The 21,535-nt window shown below is 36.9% G+C and overlaps 5 protein-coding genes and 1 pseudogene across 16 annotated transcripts; 2 read left to right on the plus strand and 4 right to left on the minus strand.

Annotated features, from left to right (window-relative positions):
* Window positions 1-697: 697 nt before the first annotated feature.
* On the minus strand, window positions 698-3,736 carry LOC104716191 (uncharacterized). 2 transcript variants are annotated; one of them, XM_010433567.3, is made up of 5 exons: window positions 3,400-3,736; window positions 2,477-2,851; window positions 2,206-2,252; window positions 1,157-2,105; window positions 698-1,072 (listed from the first exon to the last, which is right to left on the minus strand). In XM_010433567.3, exons 2-4 carry the CDS (start codon window positions 2,763-2,765, stop codon window positions 1,161-1,163), a joined length of 1,281 nt encoding a protein of 426 aa, XP_010431869.2. In that variant the 5' UTR covers window positions 2,766-2,851; window positions 3,400-3,736; the 3' UTR covers window positions 698-1,072; window positions 1,157-1,160. The 2 variants fall into 2 exon arrangements, with proteins under 2 accessions (XP_010431869.2, XP_010431870.2); XM_010433568.3 differs by having other exon boundaries at window positions 3,393-3,619.
* Window positions 3,737-4,125: 389 nt separating this feature from the next.
* On the minus strand, window positions 4,126-6,769 carry LOC104716192 (chaperone protein dnaJ 10). Of its 4 annotated transcripts, none has more exons than XM_087468042.1 (10): window positions 6,542-6,769; window positions 6,223-6,318; window positions 5,938-5,997; window positions 5,705-5,787; window positions 5,441-5,606; window positions 5,223-5,352; window positions 4,914-5,072; window positions 4,655-4,827; window positions 4,477-4,557; window positions 4,126-4,391 (listed from the first exon to the last, which is right to left on the minus strand). In XM_087468042.1, the coding sequence occupies exons 2-10, from the start codon at window positions 6,307-6,309 to the stop codon at window positions 4,296-4,298; spliced, it is 1,035 nt and encodes a 344-aa protein (XP_087324168.1). In that variant the 5' UTR covers window positions 6,310-6,318; window positions 6,542-6,769; the 3' UTR covers window positions 4,126-4,295. The 4 variants fall into 4 exon arrangements, with proteins under 4 accessions (XP_087324168.1, XP_010431873.1, XP_010431874.1 ...); XM_010433571.3 differs by having other exon boundaries at window positions 6,223-6,327; window positions 6,547-6,685; XM_010433572.3 differs by having other exon boundaries at window positions 6,223-6,327; window positions 6,542-6,650.
* Window positions 6,770-6,791: 22 nt separating this feature from the next.
* On the plus strand, window positions 6,792-10,498 carry LOC104716194 (uncharacterized). 4 transcript variants are annotated; one of them, XM_010433578.3, is made up of 14 exons: window positions 6,792-7,030; window positions 7,351-7,470; window positions 7,575-7,745; window positions 7,834-7,910; window positions 7,998-8,186; window positions 8,277-8,346; window positions 8,428-8,642; window positions 8,736-8,973; window positions 9,065-9,159; window positions 9,270-9,313; window positions 9,421-9,622; window positions 9,723-9,867; window positions 10,026-10,150; window positions 10,248-10,498. In XM_010433578.3, the coding sequence occupies exons 2-14, from the start codon at window positions 7,422-7,424 to the stop codon at window positions 10,410-10,412; spliced, it is 1,785 nt and encodes a 594-aa protein (XP_010431880.1). In that variant the 5' UTR covers window positions 6,792-7,030; window positions 7,351-7,421; the 3' UTR covers window positions 10,413-10,498. The 4 variants fall into 4 exon arrangements, with proteins under 4 accessions (XP_010431880.1, XP_010431876.1, XP_010431877.1 ...); XM_010433574.3 differs by having other exon boundaries at window positions 7,354-7,470; XM_010433575.3 differs by having other exon boundaries at window positions 6,804-7,030; window positions 7,311-7,470.
* A 943-nt stretch (window positions 10,499-11,441) lies between these two features.
* On the plus strand, window positions 11,442-14,625 carry LOC104716196 (phosphatidylinositol/phosphatidylcholine transfer protein SFH6-like; annotated as a pseudogene). The gene is made up of 9 exons (XR_015567818.1): window positions 11,442-11,612; window positions 11,943-12,786; window positions 12,879-12,928; window positions 13,026-13,125; window positions 13,223-13,438; window positions 13,531-13,666; window positions 13,758-14,110; window positions 14,199-14,273; window positions 14,371-14,625. The product of XR_015567818.1 is annotated as a phosphatidylinositol/phosphatidylcholine transfer protein SFH6-like (transcript).
* On the minus strand, window positions 14,576-18,128 carry LOC104716195 (phosphatidylinositol/phosphatidylcholine transfer protein SFH2). Of its 4 annotated transcripts, none has more exons than XM_010433581.2 (14): window positions 17,996-18,128; window positions 17,496-17,552; window positions 17,168-17,417; window positions 16,966-17,065; window positions 16,615-16,881; window positions 16,442-16,519; window positions 16,255-16,356; window positions 16,120-16,169; window positions 15,912-16,011; window positions 15,730-15,819; window positions 15,456-15,603; window positions 15,036-15,385; window positions 14,876-14,950; window positions 14,576-14,789 (listed from the first exon to the last, which is right to left on the minus strand). In XM_010433581.2, the coding sequence occupies exons 2-14, from the start codon at window positions 17,539-17,541 to the stop codon at window positions 14,775-14,777; spliced, it is 1,671 nt and encodes a 556-aa protein (XP_010431883.1). In that variant the 5' UTR covers window positions 17,542-17,552; window positions 17,996-18,128; the 3' UTR covers window positions 14,576-14,774. The 4 variants fall into 4 exon arrangements, with proteins under 4 accessions (XP_010431883.1, XP_010431881.1, XP_087324169.1 ...); XM_010433579.2 differs by having other exon boundaries at window positions 15,456-15,606; window positions 17,996-18,095; XM_087468043.1 differs by having other exon boundaries at window positions 17,826-18,043.
* A 260-nt stretch (window positions 18,129-18,388) lies between these two features.
* On the minus strand, window positions 18,389-19,821 carry LOC104716197 (uncharacterized). Its single transcript, XM_010433582.3, has one exon. The coding sequence runs from the start codon at window positions 19,452-19,454 to the stop codon at window positions 18,648-18,650; it is 807 nt and encodes a 268-aa protein (XP_010431884.2). The 5' UTR covers window positions 19,455-19,821; the 3' UTR covers window positions 18,389-18,647.
* Between the last annotated feature and the right edge of the window lie 1,714 nt (window positions 19,822-21,535).

Consider the following 21,535-nt stretch of genomic DNA (forward strand, 5'->3'; position numbering starts at 1 on the left):
AATAATCCAAACTACAAACATTAGCTCTCCAAAATGTAATTAACAATATGTTTACTACTATCCTATAAAAGTACTTTAAAAAAAATCATTTTCACAAACTTACGTAGCACTGAAGCGGTTATGGGGACTAGAAATGGATAATACGGGAAACGGCAAAATAAAAATTTATAGATACAAGAACGACATGGGTACTTCAATAGACATATATCAATAAATCATCATCTTCTACATATTGATTAGGGTTTTTGTTCAGTCTCCATAAAATATTAAGGTTTTTTGACAAAACCATTTAGGTTATTATAGAACATAAATTGCTACAAAGAAGTTTGCAACATTTTTAGATATCAGATACACTAAGTTTTTGAAAGAATTGTCTCGGAAACGTCCCCAAATCACAACTATCCTGTCCCCAACAATGACCAGCCGTCCCTAATAGTTTGAAACGTCTGAGAAACGTTTCCATGTTGTTTCTTAGCCATTTCCGTCCCCAAAACATTTCCAACATTTCCGAGACAGAGACGGTGTACCTAATGGTGTCCACGTGCTACATAACCACAAACCCACAAACCCACAAAAAAACCATTTATATTAACAACAACATAACTATATGTTACAAGAAATCAAATATTACTTATGAAAACAACCCCACACGTATGTGCGGGTCTGTATCTAGTATATGTTATAATCACCATCAATATAAAGGAGAAACGAATTAACATTTACATAAAAAGAGTTTAGTTGAGATCCAGCTGGTAGATATAATACAAACTACACCAAATCGATTGCATTCAGAGTCCGATTCTGATCTGTGCAAATCCAGGATAGTTAAAAAGACTAATGATCCAATGTTGTATTTATCCCCAACCTTGTAATCTAAATTTGTAACTTTACATGTGTGAAAATTTAGTAATCATTATTAAAAAAACATGGATAAGACAAATTTTGTTGAGCTTTACGAGGAAAATGTGTAACAACAAATATCCTGCTTTTAATTGAATGGTACCGTGGTGTTCGTTCTTGTGTGTCGACTTCTATGCTTCAGACAGTAGTCAAGTTACAGGCACGGCAAAATCTGAAACAACAGGCTTACTTGTGATTCACTGATTTGACTTTCAACTCTATAGATATCTAGCAAGAAAAGGAGAGAGAGGCTTACAAGTTCATATTTTGCTGGATTTGGTCCAGAAGAAGCCTTTCTTTTTGATAGGAGGATCCTCTTTGTGGGATTTATAGTTACTTCTGGACCCAAAAGAGAAGTGTCGAGCCAAGAAAGGCTTAGCAGAATAGCTTGTAGCACTAGAACTCGAGACCAGTTTAGGACTCTTGCTTGCTGCTGCTGCTGTCCTGTGGCTGTGCTCAAACATTATTAAATCATCGCAATCAAAGTCACTGTCCAAAACTCGGTTTCTGAGTCTTTTGTTGTGTCTAGCTTTCAAATCCATCTCTACTTTCAAAGCTTTCTCTGACAGCTTTGCCGTTTTCTTCTCACCCATTGTGCAGATTGGGCATGAAGGGTCGAACTTATCGATTTCTGGTGTCATCTGCTCTAAACACTCCCCATGGTAGACATGCCCACAAGCTAGAATTGCAGACACAGAGAGCTCGTTGGTCATAAAGATCTTTTGGCTGCTCCACAAGGATTTCTCCGACAAGGGTCTACAGCAAGCACCGCAGATTTGCTGATGCTTGGACATTCGATTGCCATGATGGTCTATCTTGTCACGTTGAAGCCCAAAGCAATCATTATCATAAGACAAAGGCTCGTCGCTGCGAGAAGATGACATCATTTCAGAAAAGGCTTGCAATGACCAGCCTTCAGATGGTCCGGACTGAGAAGAATCATATCTCAAAGGAGTTCCCTGCCTCTCTTCAGTTGCTGAGCTTCCACTTAGTGAGGTCGGACCATAGATTTGACTATCTGAGACTTTCTTTGATAGACGAGGGCGCTGTGTCAGTTTAAGTGTCGATGAACTTGCAGGCTGCAAGTAGCTTTGGGATGAAAGTGGTGACGTAGGGAAAGATGATGGTTGTGAAGCCAGTGAAAGAGACAACTGTGCAGGAGATGGATATGATTGTGCTGCAGACTCTGTTGAAGCATTTTCTTTCTGTACGATACATAGAAATGCAAAAGCGAGGTTAGGCATCAACAAAGGTAGAATTTCAAAGAAATGAGAGGACTCAGCTACTGGTGAAACACGGTTTTACCTGTTCGAAGACTGTATCCATGGAAGAATATCTTGGAAAAGATAAATCTGTCAAAATAGATTATGATCAAGACAGATACAGAAGCAAGCCACAAAGCAAACAGACAAATTCTATCAATAAACATAGCAAGCCTTTTTGCTCATCATGACTCGAGGGACACCAAGTAACAGGTGCTTCCCTCAAGTTTACAAGTTCCAGTAAAAAAAAGCTGAGCCAGTGAGGAATACGATTATAATGTAACCCTAACCACAACAAACCTGAAAATAGTTACCTGAAGCAGGAGATTTCTGCAATGACTGTGTCCGACGAAAACTGTCCAAAGGAGACCCTTCAGATGATACAAAAGCAGATCCAAATTTGATCTCAGAACCATCGTTGCGACTAATCCCATCAGATAACCAACTGAGAGAGGTTTCTTCACCAGCTACACGTCCTCTATTATCCCACCGAAAACTCCAACTGGGAGAATGCCTGACATTGGCCCTCTGCAAATTGTCACCAGCTAATGAATTAGGCAACACCATTTTGTCTCGAGCAGCAACACAACATGCGTTCCCCATAACTCCAAACTATTAAGCACTATGGCAAAGACCAGTGCTTATAATTATTTGGCGAATGAGAGACCTCTCAGCACAACAATCCCTTTCTAGCAAAATAAATAACAACACAAAACCAAATCAATCAGCATCCACAGCTGAGAAATACAATCAGACAAATCAAAATTATCAACAGGAGAGTCAGAAAAGCCCCAACAAAAAGTCCAGGTTACAAGCAAAATTAGTAGAGCCCTATGTTTAAGATCTCTGGGAGTTAACTAGTCATCGATCAAATAACAAACTAACAGTTCGAATTAACAAAGGAATCAAATCGATATATATATATCTCTACTTGTCACCAGTTTCTAGATCACTGGAACTGCTATGACTACCTTCTTCACTAACAAAATCCGAATTAAGAAATCAAAATAAGGAAACCAAAGAAGTAAGTAGTGATTGAAGTAAAATTTAGCATCAAACAGATCCGAGATTAAAGCCGAATAATCTGCAAACCATGTTGAGATGACTCAAAATTATAAACAAAAACCCTAAAATCAATACCCAAAGAATAAAATTCCGAAAAAACCAAAAAAAAAAAAAAATAACAAAACAATCAAATCAGAATAGATGCTAAAGAGAGTCGTCACGAACATCGAACCTGCTCCCCCACAAGTCCCCAAAAGCCGCCGGAGAAGGGGAAGACGACAGTTTAAAGAAGAGAGAGAGAAGCTGTTAAGAGTTAGAAAGGGAGAAAAAGGAAACGAGCACTGCGAGCGAGAGAGAGTCTCTTTGCTTTGCTTTGCCTTTGTTCCTTCTCTTGTTAGAGAGAGAGAGAGGGAAAGAAGAGACGAATACAAGTCTTTTCCGACGGTTTACTTAACGCCGTCAGGATCCGGTAGGTGTGTACTGTAATTACAATTAAAAACCGTACCGAATACCCAAATTAAATTCAAATCGAAGTGAACCAATACTATAGTTTATTTTAATTATTTTTCATCAATTGTCTAAAGGTGAAGTATATATAGATTAATTTACCGTTTTGCCATGATCGAACCAAGATAAGCCGGTTTAGTTGTGACGCCGTTAGAGTTAGCGGAATTTATAGTGGCTTACGGTGAGTAGTGCCACGTCACGTTACAGGACAAAAAGGGAGGGAGAACGAATAATTAACCGGCAACTTTCCCTAGTGACGTCGTTAGATGGGGCCGTTTAATAAACATTAAAAACATTTGAGATTCCAGTTTTAAATATTTACAATAATACAAGGACCAGTTTATAAAATACTCTCCTGTCCCTGTCTCTATATCTATCTTACATGGATACGCGACCTGGAGTTTTGTGCAGCCAACACGGAAGAGAAGATGTATAACGAAGAAAGGGAATATAAAGACGAAAACATCACTTCCCCATACTAATATTATTTTATTTAGAATTGCAAAAAATAAATTACGAAGAAAAATAATATAATCGTGTTACAAATGCTATTCAATAATCTTCAAAAGCGATCGTTCTGTTTCGTTTTGAACCAATAGATTCGAATCTTGGTTTCTTGATTTAAGACGCCGGCTTTGATGAATCTCCGGCGTGGAGTTTCACGGCAGCTTCTTCGTGACGCAAACTGTTTTCTCTAGAGTACGGTTTCTTAGAACCCTGTCAGAAATGTTAAGCAGAGTTTTTCAACATGTTTAAAGAACCAACCAAAACACTTACGGCTTTTTGTTATATGATGACTAACCTGGAAAATGTTTCCCAGCTTCCTCAACCCTCTAGCTCTAGCTCGAAGTACATCCTTTGAAACACTTGGATCTTTAAGCACCTGAGACCAAAACAAAAAGATCAATTATTACAACGGAGTAATGATGGATGTAATAATATAGGATCATCATTGTAGATTCAATCCTAGTGGATCTTACTGCTTGGCAGACACGAGATAAGGTTGATTCGATGTCAACAACATTGATTTGCCAAAGGGATTGAAGCATTGCATCTTTTTTAGCTTCAATGGCTTTCTGAATATTCTCTTCTTTGTTCACTCCCTGATTCAGCCTGCTCACTTCATCCTGCAGCTGAAGTAACGAGACCGCACCTACGGAAAATGAAGATTTTTTTGGTCAATCCTCTTTTCGAAAATCCAAAGCAGCCCTCACATTCAAGTTCAAGAGTTGCTCTTACCAGAAGCAGCCATCACTTGAGATTTTACTTGGTGGCCTTTGTCACGAACCCACTCGGCTAAAAACGGTACTTTCATGTAACGTTTGTCCTTTCCAAGTTCTTTAGCAGCTTTTCTAGTGTAAATGTAACCAACGGTGTGAAGCATTGCCTCACCAAAACCTGAAAGTAACAGAAAAAGAACAAACAAAATTCAGTTTATTTATTTGGTTTTGTCTAATTGCCAAAGCTTGTGCCTTTCATTTACTTAAGGAGCGGGAAAAAGCCAAACTTAATTGATACTGTAAAACTGACAAAAGACTATATAGTTACCAGCTGTAGAGAGCCGTTTTGCCTCTGCAGTGGCCCAGTTCACAAATTCATCGGTTTGTCCTTCCACGAATGGTTCGAGTTTGATTTTCAGTGTAGCGACGAGCTTGTCTTCCCTGCCCTTTTGCATCGCCTGCATAACATTCCCAAGGAAACATCATACAGAAATATAAACAAAAAGGGCTAAGAAAACAGTTAAACAGAGAGGGAAAACAACATACTTTGATCTTTTCCTGAAGCATATGTTTTCTAATCTCAGGCTCATATGATTCTAATTCAGCATCGATTGAAGCTATTGAAGCAAGTGCAAGTTGCCCAACGTAATCCTCAAAGAGCTCGCTACCGAAGAGCATACCAAATACCGCTGCAGGATCAACCATTGCATCCCTGGAAGTGAATTCAGCAATTAAGCATTTAAACCGAATCCTATAGAGGTTACTTCTAGAATTGTAAGGAATGTCCAAAATCTTTTAATTCAAACTTACTGTTGAACACCTTCTTTTCCATATTTGTCATAAGCTGTTCGCTTCTCTGGATCGCTAAGGACTTGGTAAGCTTCACCTAGTGACTAAGAGAGTATATTATTCAATCACACACACACACACACACTTGTTAAACCCCTCGTGAAGGTCGTAGAGCAAACTAATATAAACCTAGAAATAGAGATGATTCTATATCAATGTATCATTTGCTTTAAAGGTGAAGGCAAAAAAAACACCTGAAAGTTTTTAGCAGCTTGAGGATCACCAGGGTTCTTGTCTGGATGAACTTGCCTTGCCTGCAAAAAAAAAAAAAGATGAGATCCATGAAATGAAACCCATAGAAAATTGGACTCCATAATGAAAACGTAAAAAAGCTTTCAAATTTCTTATAATCCACTGTCTGATTCTTAACATACATAATCATCTCTATGAACTTATGCTTAAAATCTATGTAAGAAGCTAATATCTAACTCACTAACTGGAAACAAAAACTCATAGAGAAACAACAGAAAGAGACTTACTTTAACATAGTAAGCTTTTTTTATCTCGGCACCTGAAGCGTCAATCTTGACGCCTAATATGTCGTAGTACTCACTCTCCTTGACCATAGCTCAACTCTAAAAAAGCTGATTAATGTTAAAAGGCAAAAATAATTGTTAAGATCCCTCGAGCTAGAAACCATAATTTCAGGATCCAAACTTAGAAGCTTGCGTTAATGCGAAACAAACGAAATCAAATTGATTACAGATCTTAGAATTTTTTTTTGGAGGAATTAGAAATTGAAAAATAGACCAACTAAATATTAAAATTCCAGGATAAAAAAGAGAAGAAGACAGGAACCTTACAATTGTCCGCGAAGCACAAAAACGAGGAAGAGATTTGATCTGTAGATTTTGGAGGTGAGACATTAAAATCAGACAGTGGAAGGAGACAATTAATTAAAATTACTAATTTAACTATGGTTGGATTTGGGCTTTTAATTCCATAATCCCATTTTATTGGGCCTCTCATTAAACGGCCGGCTATGTTAGGGGAACTGTAGTAAGCCCGACAGGCCCACTAAGGAGTAATGATAAATAGTAGAATATGCAAGCATTTAAGTAGATCGTGAAGTGAGAGAGAATCGAACCCTAGTGCGAGGTCAAAACCAAACTCTTTAAGACGTGATAATTGACCACTAGCCCGCACGATCTCCTTCACCTAATTAATATTCTTCTTCTCCTATATTAGGCGCAGACCCTTCCCGGCCAAATCTTCTCCGAGGTCCTCCTAAACCCTAGCGACGGCAATAATGCTCTAGATTCGACGGATCGTTTCATGGTTTAACGGGTATTTCTAATTTCCAATTCTCCGTCAAGTTTCAGTTTTTTTTTTTTTTTAATTTCTATGTTAAAGAATCGCTTTGGTTTGCCGGGTAACGTATAGCCCGTTGAATTTTTTTCCGTTCACGAAAAACTTGAAACTTGAAACCAATTTACTCAATTGGAATGATGTTCAGTTTGTCTGATTTCAAAGCTTTGTTGATGCTTCGAATGTTTTTGCTTTTTCTTTACTTCGTATAGATATTATCTTCAGATCTGTCATTGATCTTGTTTTATGGCTCACTTAGATAGATATCAATGGTTTGACCAAGTGCTTCTATTCACCAGCAGTATTGTAAGAGGTTGGTGATACATTGGCGAGAGGGAGAGTATCTGTGAAACATTAAAAAAACCAAGTGATGGATTTAGATTTTGATGATCATCCCTCCCATCATGCTGCTCCAGCAGGTAATTCTGGTTTTTCTTAATTCCACTTTGATTTGTTTCATGAATATTTTTGTTTGCAATTGATTAATGTGGCTGAAACATATGTGAATTTGGGATTTTACTAGTTAGGGCTGGTACAAGGTTTAAACCAAAAGGTAGACCTCAGCCTAAGAAGAAGCAAGTCTCTTTTTCAACATCCCAAACAACACTGCCTACCAATGTTGCCAAGGAAACACTCTCAACACAAAGCCAAGAGGGTTCTGTTTCTCTAGATGGATCATCGGCTATTCCCAGCGGTTTTGTTTCTTCCCTCAACCAGCTTGTTTATTATATCTTGTTCCGGAGTTGTCAGTGTTTTAATATGTTGGCTTTTTTTATTTGCAGAGGCTTTACCTTCTGAGTCTAATGTTCCAGAGAGTGGAACCATCTACCAGTCTACCATTGAAACATTATCAGAAGAGGTAATGTGCTATTATGACTACCTTTTGGATTGCTTTTTTAGTGTATGCTACAGGTTCTTATTAAAAAAAGTTTATTACTTCTTATAGAATGTGAATGTAGTCTCAAGAGAGGTTCATTGGTCTACGGAAGCATCTGTTCTTCGTGCTTGTACTCACGTGGATTTAGGGGGGAAAAGATGTGATGATAGCATAGACGCTGCTGCGTCTGCATTTCCTGATGATTCCAGAACACAAGATTCTACAATATTTCGAGACTTTGTGACTCCTGAAACTGGGGTATTGTGAATATTCTCTTTAAAACTGATGTGTGTACTTCTTTTACTGCAAATTTAGAACTGATTGATAAGTCTTGATATATTGTTACAGGAAGATGAGGGTCATTTGGACATGGAAACTCTTGATATTGTACAGGAGGAAGGCACCACCAGTTCATATGGTAATTTTAGACTCTGAAATATTGATGTTACATATGCCTTACTTCTGTTAAATGTATAATTATAATGTTGTACCTGTGTAGTGCAACATACGGGGAAGCTCCAACCAAAACCTAGAGTGCTCGACACTGTGGTTGAAGAACCTGAGCCTCATTACTCCGTTGATGGTACTGGTTATTTCTCAATGGGTACTAACGAGTCTGAAGTAATGGACAATGTGGAATCAAGAAACGACTTCAGTACTTATGGACATCTTCAAGAAGAAGAACCTAATATTCCTGAAGCCCCCAGAGAGACGGTAAGATTGCAAAGTGGGTTTTTTTTTTACAACCGCACTGTTTTAAGTTTAGCAATTAGTTTATGTGGTTCTGCTTGTAATTTTTTTTATCAGGTTCCTGAGATGGAGGCGCAAAATGCTTCTGGCAGATCGGATAACAATACAGGTACAGGAGAAGAAGAAAATTGTTTGGGGAATAATACATTAGAAGTAGAACAGTCTGGAAGAGGAAAAAAAAAGGGAAAATCGAAGAGAGCTTCTGGTCGAAAGCGGAAAAACACGAGTGGAGAAGCACCAAGCGAAAAACCAGAGAAGAAATTCAAACATTCGAGTCGTCGACAAAAGAGAACACGTAAGTCTAACTAACTGACTGATATTACCATCTAGCTTATGGTTAGCTATTGTCTGCATATTGATTGATTTATGTTTATCTCCTGTCGCAGTGGAGAAGGAGTTGCTTGAAACCCCGGATGATGAAATCAAATATCTGCCTATTAGAGATATGCTACGTCTTGTTGAATATAAAGAATGGCTGGAGGTAAGAACACTGTTCATTTGAGCTCTACAGTTTCTATGGAATTCTAGCATATCCTTGTAGCTCGGATCCTAGCCTTTCCTTACTATTGTCTATATCTTGTTAATATGCAGAAAAAAGAAGCAAAGGGAGCTGTTGTGCCACCGACCCAAGAAAGGTATTATATATGCAGACAAACGAAAATGGGAAGCGCTAGTCGATTAAATTCGACTGCTTTTAGATTATTATTTTTCATCGTCTTATGGGTGGGTGTGTTACGTGCAGTGATATGAACGCATCAGGGAATGCATCAGGGAGTCAGTATGATTCTCAAGGATTTGATGCAGAAGATGAATTTGGTATGGAGGATAGCGAAAATCAAGAAGCTTATGTAGTTAAACCAGACTCACCTGTTAACTATCAAACGTACATGTACAAGACTTCAAGAACTCGATGGTCAAAGCAAGATACAGAACTCTTCTATGAGGTAAACTTGAGATCCCCTGAAACTCTACTAGACAAAAAAATACTTAGGTCAAACTTTGAATTCTTTGTTCATAAGTATTGTCTTCTTTATATTTTGGCAGGGAATTCGAGAGTTTGGGAGCAATCTATCGATGATACAACATCTGTTTCCTAATAGAACGCGTGAACAGATGAAGCTCAAATTCAAACTGGAAGAACGTCGATATCCATTGAAGCTTAATGAGGCATTGGCAACTCGCCCAAAACGTAAGAGAGATCCCTTCTCTCTCTCTCTCTCTCTCTCTCTCTCTCTCTCTCTCTCTCTCTCTCTCTCTCTCTCTCTCTCTCTCTTTCTCTCCTATAATAATATAGGTTTCTTGGGATGATGAGCCGTAGAAATCTGAAAGTTTTGTTCTGTTTTGCAGAACTGATTCATTTCCCGAACGTGATTAAGAAGCTTCAAGAGGAAGCCGCGGCTGCAAAAGCAGCCGAAGAAGGAGAAGAAGAAGTTGGCACAGAGGCAGAAGAGACAAATGATGTTCCCCAGAATGTATAATCCCAAAGCTTTGTTATAGTTGCCGCCAAATTCTGTTAATTTTGTTGTAACTAAAATGTTAAAACGCTGTCGTATTGTTTTGTATGTGTAGGAGGAGGAGCCGGAGAAGGCTGAAGAGACGGAGCGGGCAAGTGGAGTAGATGGAGTGAAGGAATCGGACGGTGGGGATGGCGTGAGATCGGACGGTGGTGGAGATGAATGTGACGATGGTGAGGGAGATGATGATTTTTGGAATTCTTATAAGAGTGACATGTAATACTATACTACTATAGTACTTATTATAAACAAATGTAGTCATTTTGATTAATCTTTCGATTGAAATAAAAATCTTTGTTGTTAAAATTTGCTAATTAGCCACGTTTAATTATTATATTTGAGAATAGAAATTAGTAGAAACCATTACTATCAAGGAATAATTTTTGGGAAAAACAATTAAAAAAAAAAAGAGAATACAAAATAAAATCCGACAACAAATGGCCAATGACTGTTGACTCATCGTTTACTGCTCCGTTTTGTCGGCGAAATTCTCATTGATCTTTTTTTTTTTTTTTTCTGCTTCTCTCTGATTGATGCTGACGTTACAGCCAACCTATGGTGATCGTAGATCCGTTAATATGTTTCAGCTACGATCATTAACGACCGTTAGATCTTCGTCGGCTGATGACAAAAAGCGAATCTCTTGTACTACTACTACTTTTTTTTTTTTTCACTTATATAACTTTTATTAATTGATAGAAACGTCCAAATCTTATGCGTATTTATTATTTTCAGGCCATTTATTATAGATTTTTTACAGAAGTAAACCTCGATTTTTTACATTTAATGCACAACCACGATTCTCCTTTTTTTTAATTTTTGTTGACTTGTTGTTAGCGGTGGTTCTCATTGCTTGGTTATACTTTGTCATTAATTTTTTATTTGCTTGGTAAAGGAAATAACAACAAACAATCAATTTTGTAATCTTAACGACCAGTCAAATAAGACCAAAACTAAAATCAGGAAAAAATTAATATATGTGGTGGTATGAGAATGTGAAGGAAAAATAGAGTGGGGTTCAGAATATGAAAAGAGTGTAAATAATAGGGGTGAAGAGCGTCATTAAATAAAATATTTAGATATTTTTAATTTTTGACCAACAAAATTAGATAAACATATTGATAGTGAAATAAAATATACAAGTTCCATAGTTAGCTCCGAATTCTACTCCACCTTTTACTTCTCTGAAATTTTGTTCCTTTTATCGTTAATTTTTTTTTTTTGCGAAATTTTAGGAGTGTTTCTAGTTAATTTGAGAAAGTTAGATTCGCAAGAAACCAAAAAAAAAAAAGTGAGCGCTTCGTGTGTCGTTGGATTGATTTGGTTTGGAAGATTATTATATTTGATTTGAGCGATAGTTGTTTTTGCTTCATTCTCAATCTTAAGATGTCAGGTCCGGTCGATCGATTCGCAAGGCCATGTAAGTATATCAGATCTGCTTTCTTCTCTTTGGATCCATCTTATTTCTTTCAATGCGATTTTTTTTTTTTGCTGCTGCGGTTGAGTTTTCGAGGGTTTCACACTAAAAGCATAAAGGCCATCATAGAGAAGGAAGATTTGTTTTTTAAGTTTTATTCGAGTAATGAGAAGCGAAACTCTCTGCAATTTCGTTTTTTTCCTAGTGGGTTCTTAGGGTTCTACTATTTTACAACAAGCCTCACTTTTAACAAGTTAGGTCATACTAGTTTCAGCTGTTTGTTGTTTTTCTTGAAAGTTTTTGGATTGGTAAAGAGGTTTTTTTTTTTCACAGGTTTTGAGGGAATTATGAGCAGTGATGAAAAAAAGGAAAGAAAGTCTGATTTTGAGAACTCAGAAGATGAGAGGAAAACAAGAATCGGCTCTTTGAAAAAGAAAGCAATCAATGCATCCACCAAGTTCAAGCATTCTCTCAAGAAGAAGAGAAGAAAAAGCGATGTTCGAGTCAGTTCTGTCTCCATCGAGGATGTTCGCGATGTAGAGGAGCTTCAGGCGGTTGATGAGTTTAGACAAGCTTTGGTCATGGACGAGTTGCTTCCCCATAAACACGATGACTATCACATGATGTTGAGGTTCTTGAAAGCTAGAAAATTCGACATTGAGAAAGCAAAGCACATGTGGTCTGATATGATCCAGTGGAGGAAAGACTTTGGTACCGACACTATTATTCAGGATTTTCAGTTTGAAGAGATTGATGATGTTCTTAAATATTACCCGCACGGTTATCACAGTGTAGATAAAGAAGGCAGGCCTGTGTATATCGAGAGGCTTGGGAAAGTTGATCCTAACAAGCTGATGCAAGTTACTACGCTTGATCGATATATAAGATATCATGTTAAGGAATTCGAGAGGAGTTTTATGATCAAGTTTCCCGCTGCACTATTGCTGCTAAAAAGTATATTGATTCAAGCACTACTATTTTGGACGTTCAAGGAGTGGGATTGAAGAACTTCACTAAGTCTGCTCGTGAGCTTATTACACGCTTGCAGAATATTGATGGAAACAATTATCCTGAGACCCTCCACCAGATGTTTATCATCAATGCAGGGCCCGGGTTCCGTCTGCTTTGGAGCACTGTGAAGAGCTTTCTAGACCCCAAAACAACTTCTAAGATTCATGTATGTTTTATACATTTTTATGTTTTTGGTATAACTGCCTTCATTAAACTGCTCTTGGAATTCGTTATGGACTGTTTCATCATGTAATGTAGGTACTTGGATACAAGTATCAGAGTAAATTGCTCGAGGTTATCGAGTCTAGGTACGTAGCCTGAACTCCTAATTCTTTTTGCCTTCTTGAGTTACTTGATTCTTCTGTGTTTTGCTTACATCAGTGATGTATCTTTCATTTGTTTCAGCGAGTTGCCTGACTTCTTGGGAGGTGCTTGTACTTGCGCGGATCAGGGAGGTTGTATGCTTTCCGATAAAGGGCCTTGGAAAAATCCGGAGATTGTGAAAGTAAGTAATCTTTCGTTTCTCTTTACACACCCAAACTTTCATATTATCTGTTTATATGATTTCAGAAATTGAAACAAATGGATTACTGTTATTGCAGATGGTACTTCATGGGGGAGCTCACCGTGCGAAGCAGGTGGTGAAAGTTCTAAACAGCGAGGGGAAAGTCATTGCTTATGCAAAGCCGTCTTATCCATGGATAAAAGGAAGTGACACATCAACTGCAGAATCAGGTTCTGATGCTGAAGATATCGTTGTATCCCCAAAAGCAGTAAAGAGTTATTCCCATCTCCGCTTGAACCCTGTTCGTGAAGAGGTATAATATATAAATTCACTTTCTCTGTCTTGTTTTTTTTTTTAAGATTACTTGATCAATGGTTCTGAATAGTCCTCGTGATTGTTTTGCAGGCAAAAGTAGGTTCTGGTGAAACGAGTTTTGCCGGTAGTTTTGCAGGTTATGATGAGTATGTTCCAATGGTTGACAAAGCTGTTGACGCCACCTGGAAGGTTAAACCCGCCGCCACCAACAGAGTTCCGTCAAAAGGTAACCTTTTTATGCTCAAGTGAAGAAAGTTTCTCTTTTGACACTGGAAGAAAAAAAGATTTGAACTTTGGTCTCTTATCTCTTTCCGCAGGAGCTCGTATGCCTCCAAATGTCCCAAAGGATTATGAAAGCTTCGGTGCTCGTGGTCTAGTTATTTTCATGGCTTTTGTGATGGCGATTCTCACATTCTTCCGCTCAATATCATACCGTGTTATGACCAAGCAGCTTCCACCGCCAACAAGCGCATCGCAAATTGAAGGAAACGCTGCCACAGAGGAAGCTGATCTCCTCAATTCAGTGCTGAAGAAGTTAACTGAACTTGAAGAGAAAGTTGGAGCGCTCCAGTCAAAGCCATCTGAGATGCCTTGTGAGAAAGAGGAACTGCTTAACGCAGCTGTTTGCCGTGTAGACGCCCTTGAAGCCGAACTCATAGCTACTAAGAAGGTAACTGAATACTATGGTACTAAAACCCCACCAAAATTAGAACTGAGACATTTCATGCTCTCTAAACTCCGTTTCTTATTTGGAGCAGGCTCTTTATGAAGCTCTGATGAGACAAGAAGAATTACTCGCTTATATTGACCGTCAAGAGATTGCTCAGCACCAGGTATGTTTTTCTTTTAACCCTTTAACGCCCAAAATCCAAAATTGTTTTGTTCAAATTCAGTTATTATATGACCGGTCAAAATTGTTTTTGTTTCCAGAAGAAGAAGAAGAGGAAGCAAATGTTCTGTTTCTAGAAGAAGGAAGAAGAAGCATCTCTGCATTCTCTCTCTCTCTCCCTTCTTAGGTTTCTCTACTTATTAAGAAGAGGAGCAAGTAAAACCCAATGAAACAGAACAACTCTCATCTCATTTTATGTTAAAAGCTAATTAGTTCTTTCTCTTCTATGATGATGATGATGACGAATGGGTCTTTTAAGGTTTATATATTAACAAACCAAATTATACAAAAAGAAAGAGGAGAAATAGAGAGTCCTTAAATACAAACAGAACAAGACTTCGTCTTTATATTTTCTCCTGTATCCTTATTTAAAAGGATGACAGTGAATGGAAAGCTAGAGGCTCAAGGCTGAAGTTACTGTCGGCACTCCCTCTGATGGAGTCTTTCAGAATAACAAGAACTGAAAATGCAAAAACAATAGAAATCAATAGATATTTCTGCAAGCAATGAAAGCATTGAATCAGTTTTATAGGTGTTTCTTCTAACCTTCCTCTTCTTCTTCTTTTTCTTCTCGATGTAAGCCGACATCTCATGTAGCCTCGTCATTGTCTCGTCCAGTGCCTAAATTTTTTTTTTTTAAAACAGAGCAATCACAGAAACAGAGAAAACAGAGCAAGAGACTATTGCGAGAGAATGAGAGCTTTACCTTCTTGGTTTCAGACAAGTAAAGCTCGAACTGGTCAACACGACAAAGTGAAGCATCTAGAACCCTATCCCTCTCCAGAGAAAACGCAGCCTGAGCTTCCATGGACTTGCATTTCTCCTCGAGATCCGTCATCTTCTTCAACATCGCCATATACTCCTGCCTCGACATAACCGTCACTCCGTCGTCCTGATACACGGAGCCGCCTTCACGGCTATACACATTCGCCTCCGTGAGCCTCCTTGGCATGTTCTTGGTTAGCCTCATCACGCCCACTATCCCCATTAGCAATGCCATAACGCTGCCATATAAGTACCCTTTCCTCTCCAACGGATCCACAGCCGAGTACACATCTGAATTTAGAGTTTCACGGAGTAAGAAACTTATACACAAGGCCCGGTTCCGTTACCAAGAAATACTAACCTTTAGGCTCGGGGACCGGGAGGTTGTTGTTAGCCTTGTGAAGCTTTGTAGGCCAATCAGCAGCATCCACAGTCTTATCAATGAACTTCTTCTCCTTCTCCCCAGCAGATTCCTTGTTAGTCTCTTCTGCTTCGAAAGGTTCACATTTCTTCTAAATTTCAAAAAGGGTTAGTTTTTAGTAAAAGTAAAGATCGTTATTGCTATGGTGAAGGACAAAAAAAAAAGTCAAACCAAATATCAAAAAGAATTCAAGATCGTTATTGCTGGTTCTTACCTGTGTTTCGTTCTTATACTCTGAGATTGTCTTTTCCTCGATCCCTAACAAGCTCCACCGCAGGCATCTACCTTCACCGTTCTGAACCAACTGTTTTTTTATACATATAGTTTACATATGAATCAGAAGTAACCTTGAAGATCTGTTTCTAATAAAGGATCTACATAAGGTAGAGAACCAACCTTGAAGATCTCAGGGTCGTTCCATGGACCTTTGTCTGAACGCATACATCCGCCTTTATCTGCGCAGGTGCACTTACCACCCAAGAACTCAGGCAGTTCACTAAACAAACAATGAGAAGAGAGAGAGTTTTGGGCAACATATTTGAAGATAAAGCAACAGTTTCAAGTTACACATCTAACAATGAGTAATGAGTAATGAAGTTCTCACTTGGCGTCAATGATTTCAAGCAGTGTGCTTTGGTATTTGTTGCCAAGAACCTGTCATTAATAAACAAAAAAAAAAAGAGTAGTTTGTTTACTAACTAAGTTTGGATCTTTTTAAGTGAGAAAGGGAAAGCTTTACGTGAATCTTTGCTGTAGTCTTTGGGTCAAGGAAAGATTTCACTGTGCTCCATACAAATCTAAACCCATAACCAGCATTGATGATGAACATACGGTTCAGCGTCTACAATGAAAGAAATCATGGTTCCGTGTCAAAACCACATTATCAATCAACCCAAGGAAGAAGAAAAAACAGAACTGAACCTAACCTCAGGGTAGTTATCGTTATCGATTTTCTGAATACTCTGAAGAAGATCTTTTGCAGCTTTGTTGAAGTTATTAAGGCCCTGCAAGTTTCAAACACATAGAGATCCAATTAGTCCAAGATGATACCACCTACCAGAGAAACAATGAGTACAAATTGCCTATATGAATGACATACCACGCCTTGAACATCCAAGATCGTTGTGCTCTGATCAATGTGTCTTTTCGCAGCGATGGAACAAGCCGGGAATTTAACGTTGAAAGTTTTCTCAAACTCTTTCACATGGTACTTGACGTACCTATCGATTGTGGTCACTTTCATCAGCTTTGTAGCATCGACTTGGCCTAACCCCTCTATGTAGATAGGTCTTCCTTCCTTGTCAACACCATGATATCCTTGTGGGTAATACTGAACCACTTCGTCTATTTCTTTGAAATCAAAGTCCTTGAACAAGAAAGATAGAAACTTTAGGGAGATAAAGAGACAAAACGGAGAGTCAAAGAAAAGTGAGAGAGCCTTTAATGTCACCTCCATGATCGTGTCTGCACCATATTCTTTCCTCCAGTTAAGCATATCACCCCACATTTGCTTCGCCTTTTCCATATCAAACTTTCTTGCCCTCAAGAACCTGAGATATATATTTCGATTTGTTAGAGCAATAGAATAGAAGAAATCAAACCAGAGAGAGAGAGAGAGAGAGAGAGAGAGAGAGAGAGAGGAACGGGCTAACCTAAGCATCATGTGATGATCATCGTGTTTAGAGGGAAGTAGTTCGTCTAAGATAAGAGCTTGACGGAAAGCATCAACCGCTTGCAACTCCTCTGTGTCGATTTCATCAACGATTGAGACACACGTCACGCGGCTATGCCTTCGACCTTTCTTGGTCATTGAGTGCCTAAACTTGTTCGTAGCATTTATTGCTTTCTTCTTGAGGGAGACAAGTTTTGTTAATCTCTTGTCATCGTCTGAGATCTCAACATCTGCAAAAGATTCTTGCTCTTTCAGAAAATGTTTAGATTATCAGATAGAGAAAAGGATTAAAATATATCGTAGCTTACCTATTTTATTATGACGATCCACATGAGCAACCATTGTATCCGACATGATTTAAGTTCCTATTGAATCACAAATCAAACGAATAAAAAACTCTGTTCTTATTTCTTGTCTAACAATCAATCATTGAACATAAAAAAACTAATCCCAAAGAAACCAAACACGTTACATTCATCCCCAAACATTACGAGAAATTAAACAATCCTCTAAAGCGTTTGAGAAAATTAACATAAACTAATGAGACCCTAAAGATTCAATTCAATAAGCGAGAGATTCAAAGGGTTTAGGTGATAGAGAGAAGAAGAGATTTGAATTCTTCAAGATATTTGTTTTACCTGTAGATTAAAAAAAAAAAAAAGAAAAACAACACCAAGGGGACAGAAGAAGGAAGAGAGATCTATATAACTCTCCCTCTCTCACACTCCAAATTGAGAACGGCTCCCAAATTTACAAACGCCAAAAATCTCAGACAACAAATCTAGAGAGAGCATTGACAAGGTTTTACCTTTTCTTTGAATTCTTTTATTAAATGTTAGCGTTTTCAATTTTTGTCAACAGCATTTTAGCTATCATCTTATATTAGAAAAACCAATTTTGTAAATAATGATTAAGGAAACATTATTTTCTTATTTCTCTCTAATTCTGGCCTTATTAATATGCAAATTGAGTAAGTAAAACTAATTTCTTGTTAGAATAATTTATTTCAAAAAAAAAAATATTGGTGTCATAAATGGATTTTTTTATATAAAAAAAATCTAAAAATTATATAGATTTTCTTCTATATATGGAAGAAAATAAGTAATTTTCTGGAGTTTTTGTAGAAACTTATCATCATGGATCCTTTCATTTTCATATCTTCCAAAATGAATAATTTGTTGTAATAATTGTAACGGATAAGTATTCTTCCAAAATGAATATTTGAAGATCACAACACCACAAGTGGTGTAAAAACATATGTAGAACAAAGATAACAGAACTACCAAAAATTATACAAAGAAACAAAACAGAGAAAAAAAAGCGAAAGAAATATTTATGACATAACAAACACTTAAATATATACGTGAATGCTATTTTGCATAAACCACTGTCTTTTTCTTTTTCTTTTTTTTCTTTTTTTTGCTTATTTTTTGTATTTTAAAATCTAAATTATACAAAACCTAATCTTCATTTTGATTCCTTCTCTGCCTTGCAATGAAAGACTCGATCTTGTATCGGAGTTCATCATCGGAATCAAATCTTTCAGAAGATACATCCGTCTCCGATCTCTTCAACTTTCCACAAGAACTCTTCTCCAAACCCTTAAGATTCTCCGACTGGCTTCGTTGGTAATTCTGACTTCGTCTCTTCTCAGTCAAATTCTGTTTCTCCATCTCCACAGTTATGTCCTCATGCTCAACTACGACACTCTGTTTCTCTCTGTTCACTGAGATGATCTGTTTTGTCAACTTCTCAGGTTTGCTCTGTTTCACTCCTTTCTCATAAATGATGATCTGTTTCGTCTTCTTCTCAGATTTGCTCTGTTTCTCTTCGTTCTCTTTTACTTTGTTCTCGGTGATATTCTGTTTAGCCTTGTTCTCTGCTTCACTCTGTATTTCTCTGACCTCTGCTCGTGAGATTCCTCCGTCTCTCCTTGAGCTCTCCCGAACAAACTCCTCGTAAAGATCGTTTCTTTTGCACTTGGGATCAAGTTCTTGATTCAAGAGAAGACCGGATTTAGCAATCAGAGCGATGACTATAGCGTTTCCTACAGCGAACGCAAGACTGCGGTTTGCGAGTATAACTGCTGCTACACCAGAGTCCTGAAACGTGATAACGAGCTCATAACAGAGCTTAGCTACTGTTACCAAAACCACGATTATCTCCATCGCCCGGAAAAATAGATCAAAGAGTATCTGAACACGAGACTTCTTCGCAAGCCTCTTCATCTTTCTTGGTTTAGTTTTCTGAGTAGTAAACGAATCCATTGCCGTGGTGATAGCCTAATAAGAAGAAAAAACCCTTAGAGAAAGAAGAAACAGAGGTTTTGAGCTGTTCTTTCTTCAGATCTCTATTAGGGTAAGAGACCAATTGGGGTTAGATTCATGAAAAGAAACTGAGAATCTAAAGAGAGGGGAATATGTTTTTCCCTTTGTTCTCTCTTTTGCTTTGTTTCTTGAGAGAATTTAGCTTTGATGTAAGTAAGTATTTATACAACTGAGTCGTTGAGTGCGCTTGATATGGTTACTTTCGTTTTCTGAAGCAATACAGAAAAAAAATGTCTAATGGAATTAGACAAAACAAATACAGTAAATTATATGTGTAAACATGTAAAGTAACGCGTTTTGGCGTTCTTCAAATGTTAAACGTGGTAAAAAAATTTGACTTTAAATTGATGACTAAATAAGTCTAATAACATTTATTTGATGAGAACTAAGATTTTTTTTTATAAAGATTTTTACAAATTTAATGTTTTTTTCAGTTTTAGTATTTTAAACAGAAATTATAATATATTCTAATGTTATTTGAAAAAATATTATAAGGTAGTTAATTACGAGGGGTAAGAAAAAAAAACACTCGAGACTTGATTTAACTAAAAAATGTGGTATTGTACCAACCGAAAAAGTTGTAGCGCATGTTAACATAAGAAAAACATACTATCAAATTTGATATAAGATACTATTGATCATGGAAAGTATGCAGCTCCTAAAGATTTTGTTAGTTAAAGAGCCCTGTCTTGTATCAAATATATTATTGTTACTCTGTTTATTTTATTTGTTATATGATTAAAGTTGCTTTATTAGTATAAGTGGTCTTACTGAAAATTAAATAATTTTAAACCTTCATGATTGGATAAAATGGACACTAAGAAAAAACTCTAGAAGAAGATTAAGAAAATGTTAATAACGAAATTCATTTATTACTGGAAGACCACAATCTTCTCTGTATTAGTTTGCTGTCTTTTTTTTTTTTTTTTTTTTTTTGAACAAAGAGTTTGCTGTCTATAATAGAATCATAGTTCAAGTAAAAGGCTGTAGTATAATAGAATCTACGTTTTAAAGAAGATGAAAAAAGCATCCTCGCACTATATTCATCACTTTGTCCACTTGTAATTATTTTACTCGGTAAGCAGCTGCCTTGATATTGACATCTCCATTTCATATCTCCCTTTTTTTTTTTTGGTATGATAAATTAATATATGAAAATCATTTGTAGCACATATTTATTGATTTGTATAACTTTATTGTAAAAGTTTTAAGGACTTGAATGATCGGTATAAAGCATGCCAACAGTACCGAAACAAAATATAATGAAATAGAATTTTATTTTATTTTTGGAAATATATATATATATACATATATATATATATATAAATATTATAAAGAGAAATTTATGTTTAGTAGGGGTATATAAATATATAATACTGTATATATACATATTTATGTTATGGGGGTAATATGTGTTGGTTACCTTATATTAATTTTTGACTAGATGGGTTAACTTATATTTCTTGCAAGAAGTATTATTATTACTCAATTAAAATTGATTCAGAGAAGTACATTTTATTGTGTTTCATGTAAAGAAAATGAGAAAAAAAAAATTGAAAATTCAATTACTTCTTCACTAAGAGATGGAGAAATGGATTGTAGGTCAACAACTCTTTGTATTTCTTTAGTGTCTTGTCTCTTTCTAACCAAAAGCATATGCATATAGAGTAGAGCTGGGTCTCATGATGATTTAAAAATTTTGAATTTTCATTATTGGATAGACTTTAACAAAAGCCTCACTTCTTTTTTCTTAAAAAGTTGAAATGAAGAATCATTATTGGTGTAGCATAATTATTCATAACATCCACAAGTGAAACGTGTCTTCGTATTTTGATCGTAACTTGCCTTATTTAGTGCCGCCGTATTCACAAACAAAAACAAATTTTGATCACTTATTAGTGGGAAGATTCGTTTTCTCTCAAATGTTTGATTTGAGTTTCGATGTCTAAGTTCGTTGTATGCTTATACTGTATATGTTTTAAGTCTGGTTTCTATATCTCATGCAATGCAATATAACATAT

The sequence above is a fragment of the Camelina sativa genome, chromosome 10, assembly GCF_030686135.1.
Source record: "Camelina sativa cultivar CO46 ecotype springtype chromosome 10, ASM3068613v1".
Classification (NCBI taxonomy): Eukaryota; Viridiplantae; Streptophyta; class Magnoliopsida; order Brassicales; family Brassicaceae; genus Camelina; species Camelina sativa.

What these genes read in the sequence shown, in the direction of transcription:
- LOC104716195 (XM_010433579.2), bottom strand. Translation starts at nt 17,541, where the DNA reads ATGTCGGATACAATGGTTGCTCATGTGGATCGTCATAATAAAATAG. An exon ending in GGATCGTCATAATAAAATAG is followed by an intron (nt 17,418 to 17,495) that starts GTAAGCTACGAT and finishes AATCTTTTGCAG; the next exon opens with ATGTTGAGATCTCAGACGAT. An exon ending in ATAACGATAACTACCCTGAG is followed by an intron (nt 16,357 to 16,441) that starts GTTAGGTTCAGT and finishes CTTTCATTGTAG; the next exon opens with ACGCTGAACCGTATGTTCAT.
- LOC104716191 (XM_010433567.3), bottom strand. Translation starts at nt 2,765, where the DNA reads ATGGGGAACGCATGTTGTGTTGCTGCTCGAGACAAAATGGTGTTGCCT. An exon ending in GCAGAAATCTCCTGCTTCAG is followed by an intron (nt 2,253 to 2,476) that starts GTAACTATTTTC and finishes CTATTTTGACAG; the next exon opens with ATTTATCTTTTCCAAGATAT. An exon ending in TGGATACAGTCTTCGAACAG is followed by an intron (nt 2,106 to 2,205) that starts GTAAAACCGTGT and finishes TGTATCGTACAG; the next exon opens with AAAGAAAATGCTTCAACAGA.
- LOC104716192 (XM_087468042.1), bottom strand. Translation starts at nt 6,309, where the DNA reads ATGGTCAAGGAGAGTGAGTACTACGACATATTAGGCGTCAAGATTGAC. An exon ending in TGCTTCAGGAAAAGATCAAA is followed by an intron (nt 5,353 to 5,440) that starts GTATGTTGTTTT and finishes AATGTTATGCAG; the next exon opens with GCGATGCAAAAGGGCAGGGA. An exon ending in TATCTCGTGTCTGCCAAGCA is followed by an intron (nt 4,558 to 4,654) that starts GTAAGATCCACT and finishes TTTTGGTCTCAG; the next exon opens with GTGCTTAAAGATCCAAGTGT.
- LOC104716194 (XM_010433578.3), top strand. Translation starts at nt 7,422, where the DNA reads ATGGATTTAGATTTTGATGATCATCCCTCCCATCATGCTGCTCCAGCA. An exon ending in AGGCACCACCAGTTCATATG is followed by an intron (nt 8,347 to 8,427) that starts GTAATTTTAGAC and finishes GTACCTGTGTAG; the next exon opens with TGCAACATACGGGGAAGCTC. An exon ending in AATATAAAGAATGGCTGGAG is followed by an intron (nt 9,160 to 9,269) that starts GTAAGAACACTG and finishes GTTAATATGCAG; the next exon opens with AAAAAAGAAGCAAAGGGAGC.
- LOC104716197 (XM_010433582.3), bottom strand. Translation starts at nt 19,454, where the DNA reads ATGGATTCGTTTACTACTCAGAAAACTAAACCAAGAAAGATGAAGAGG.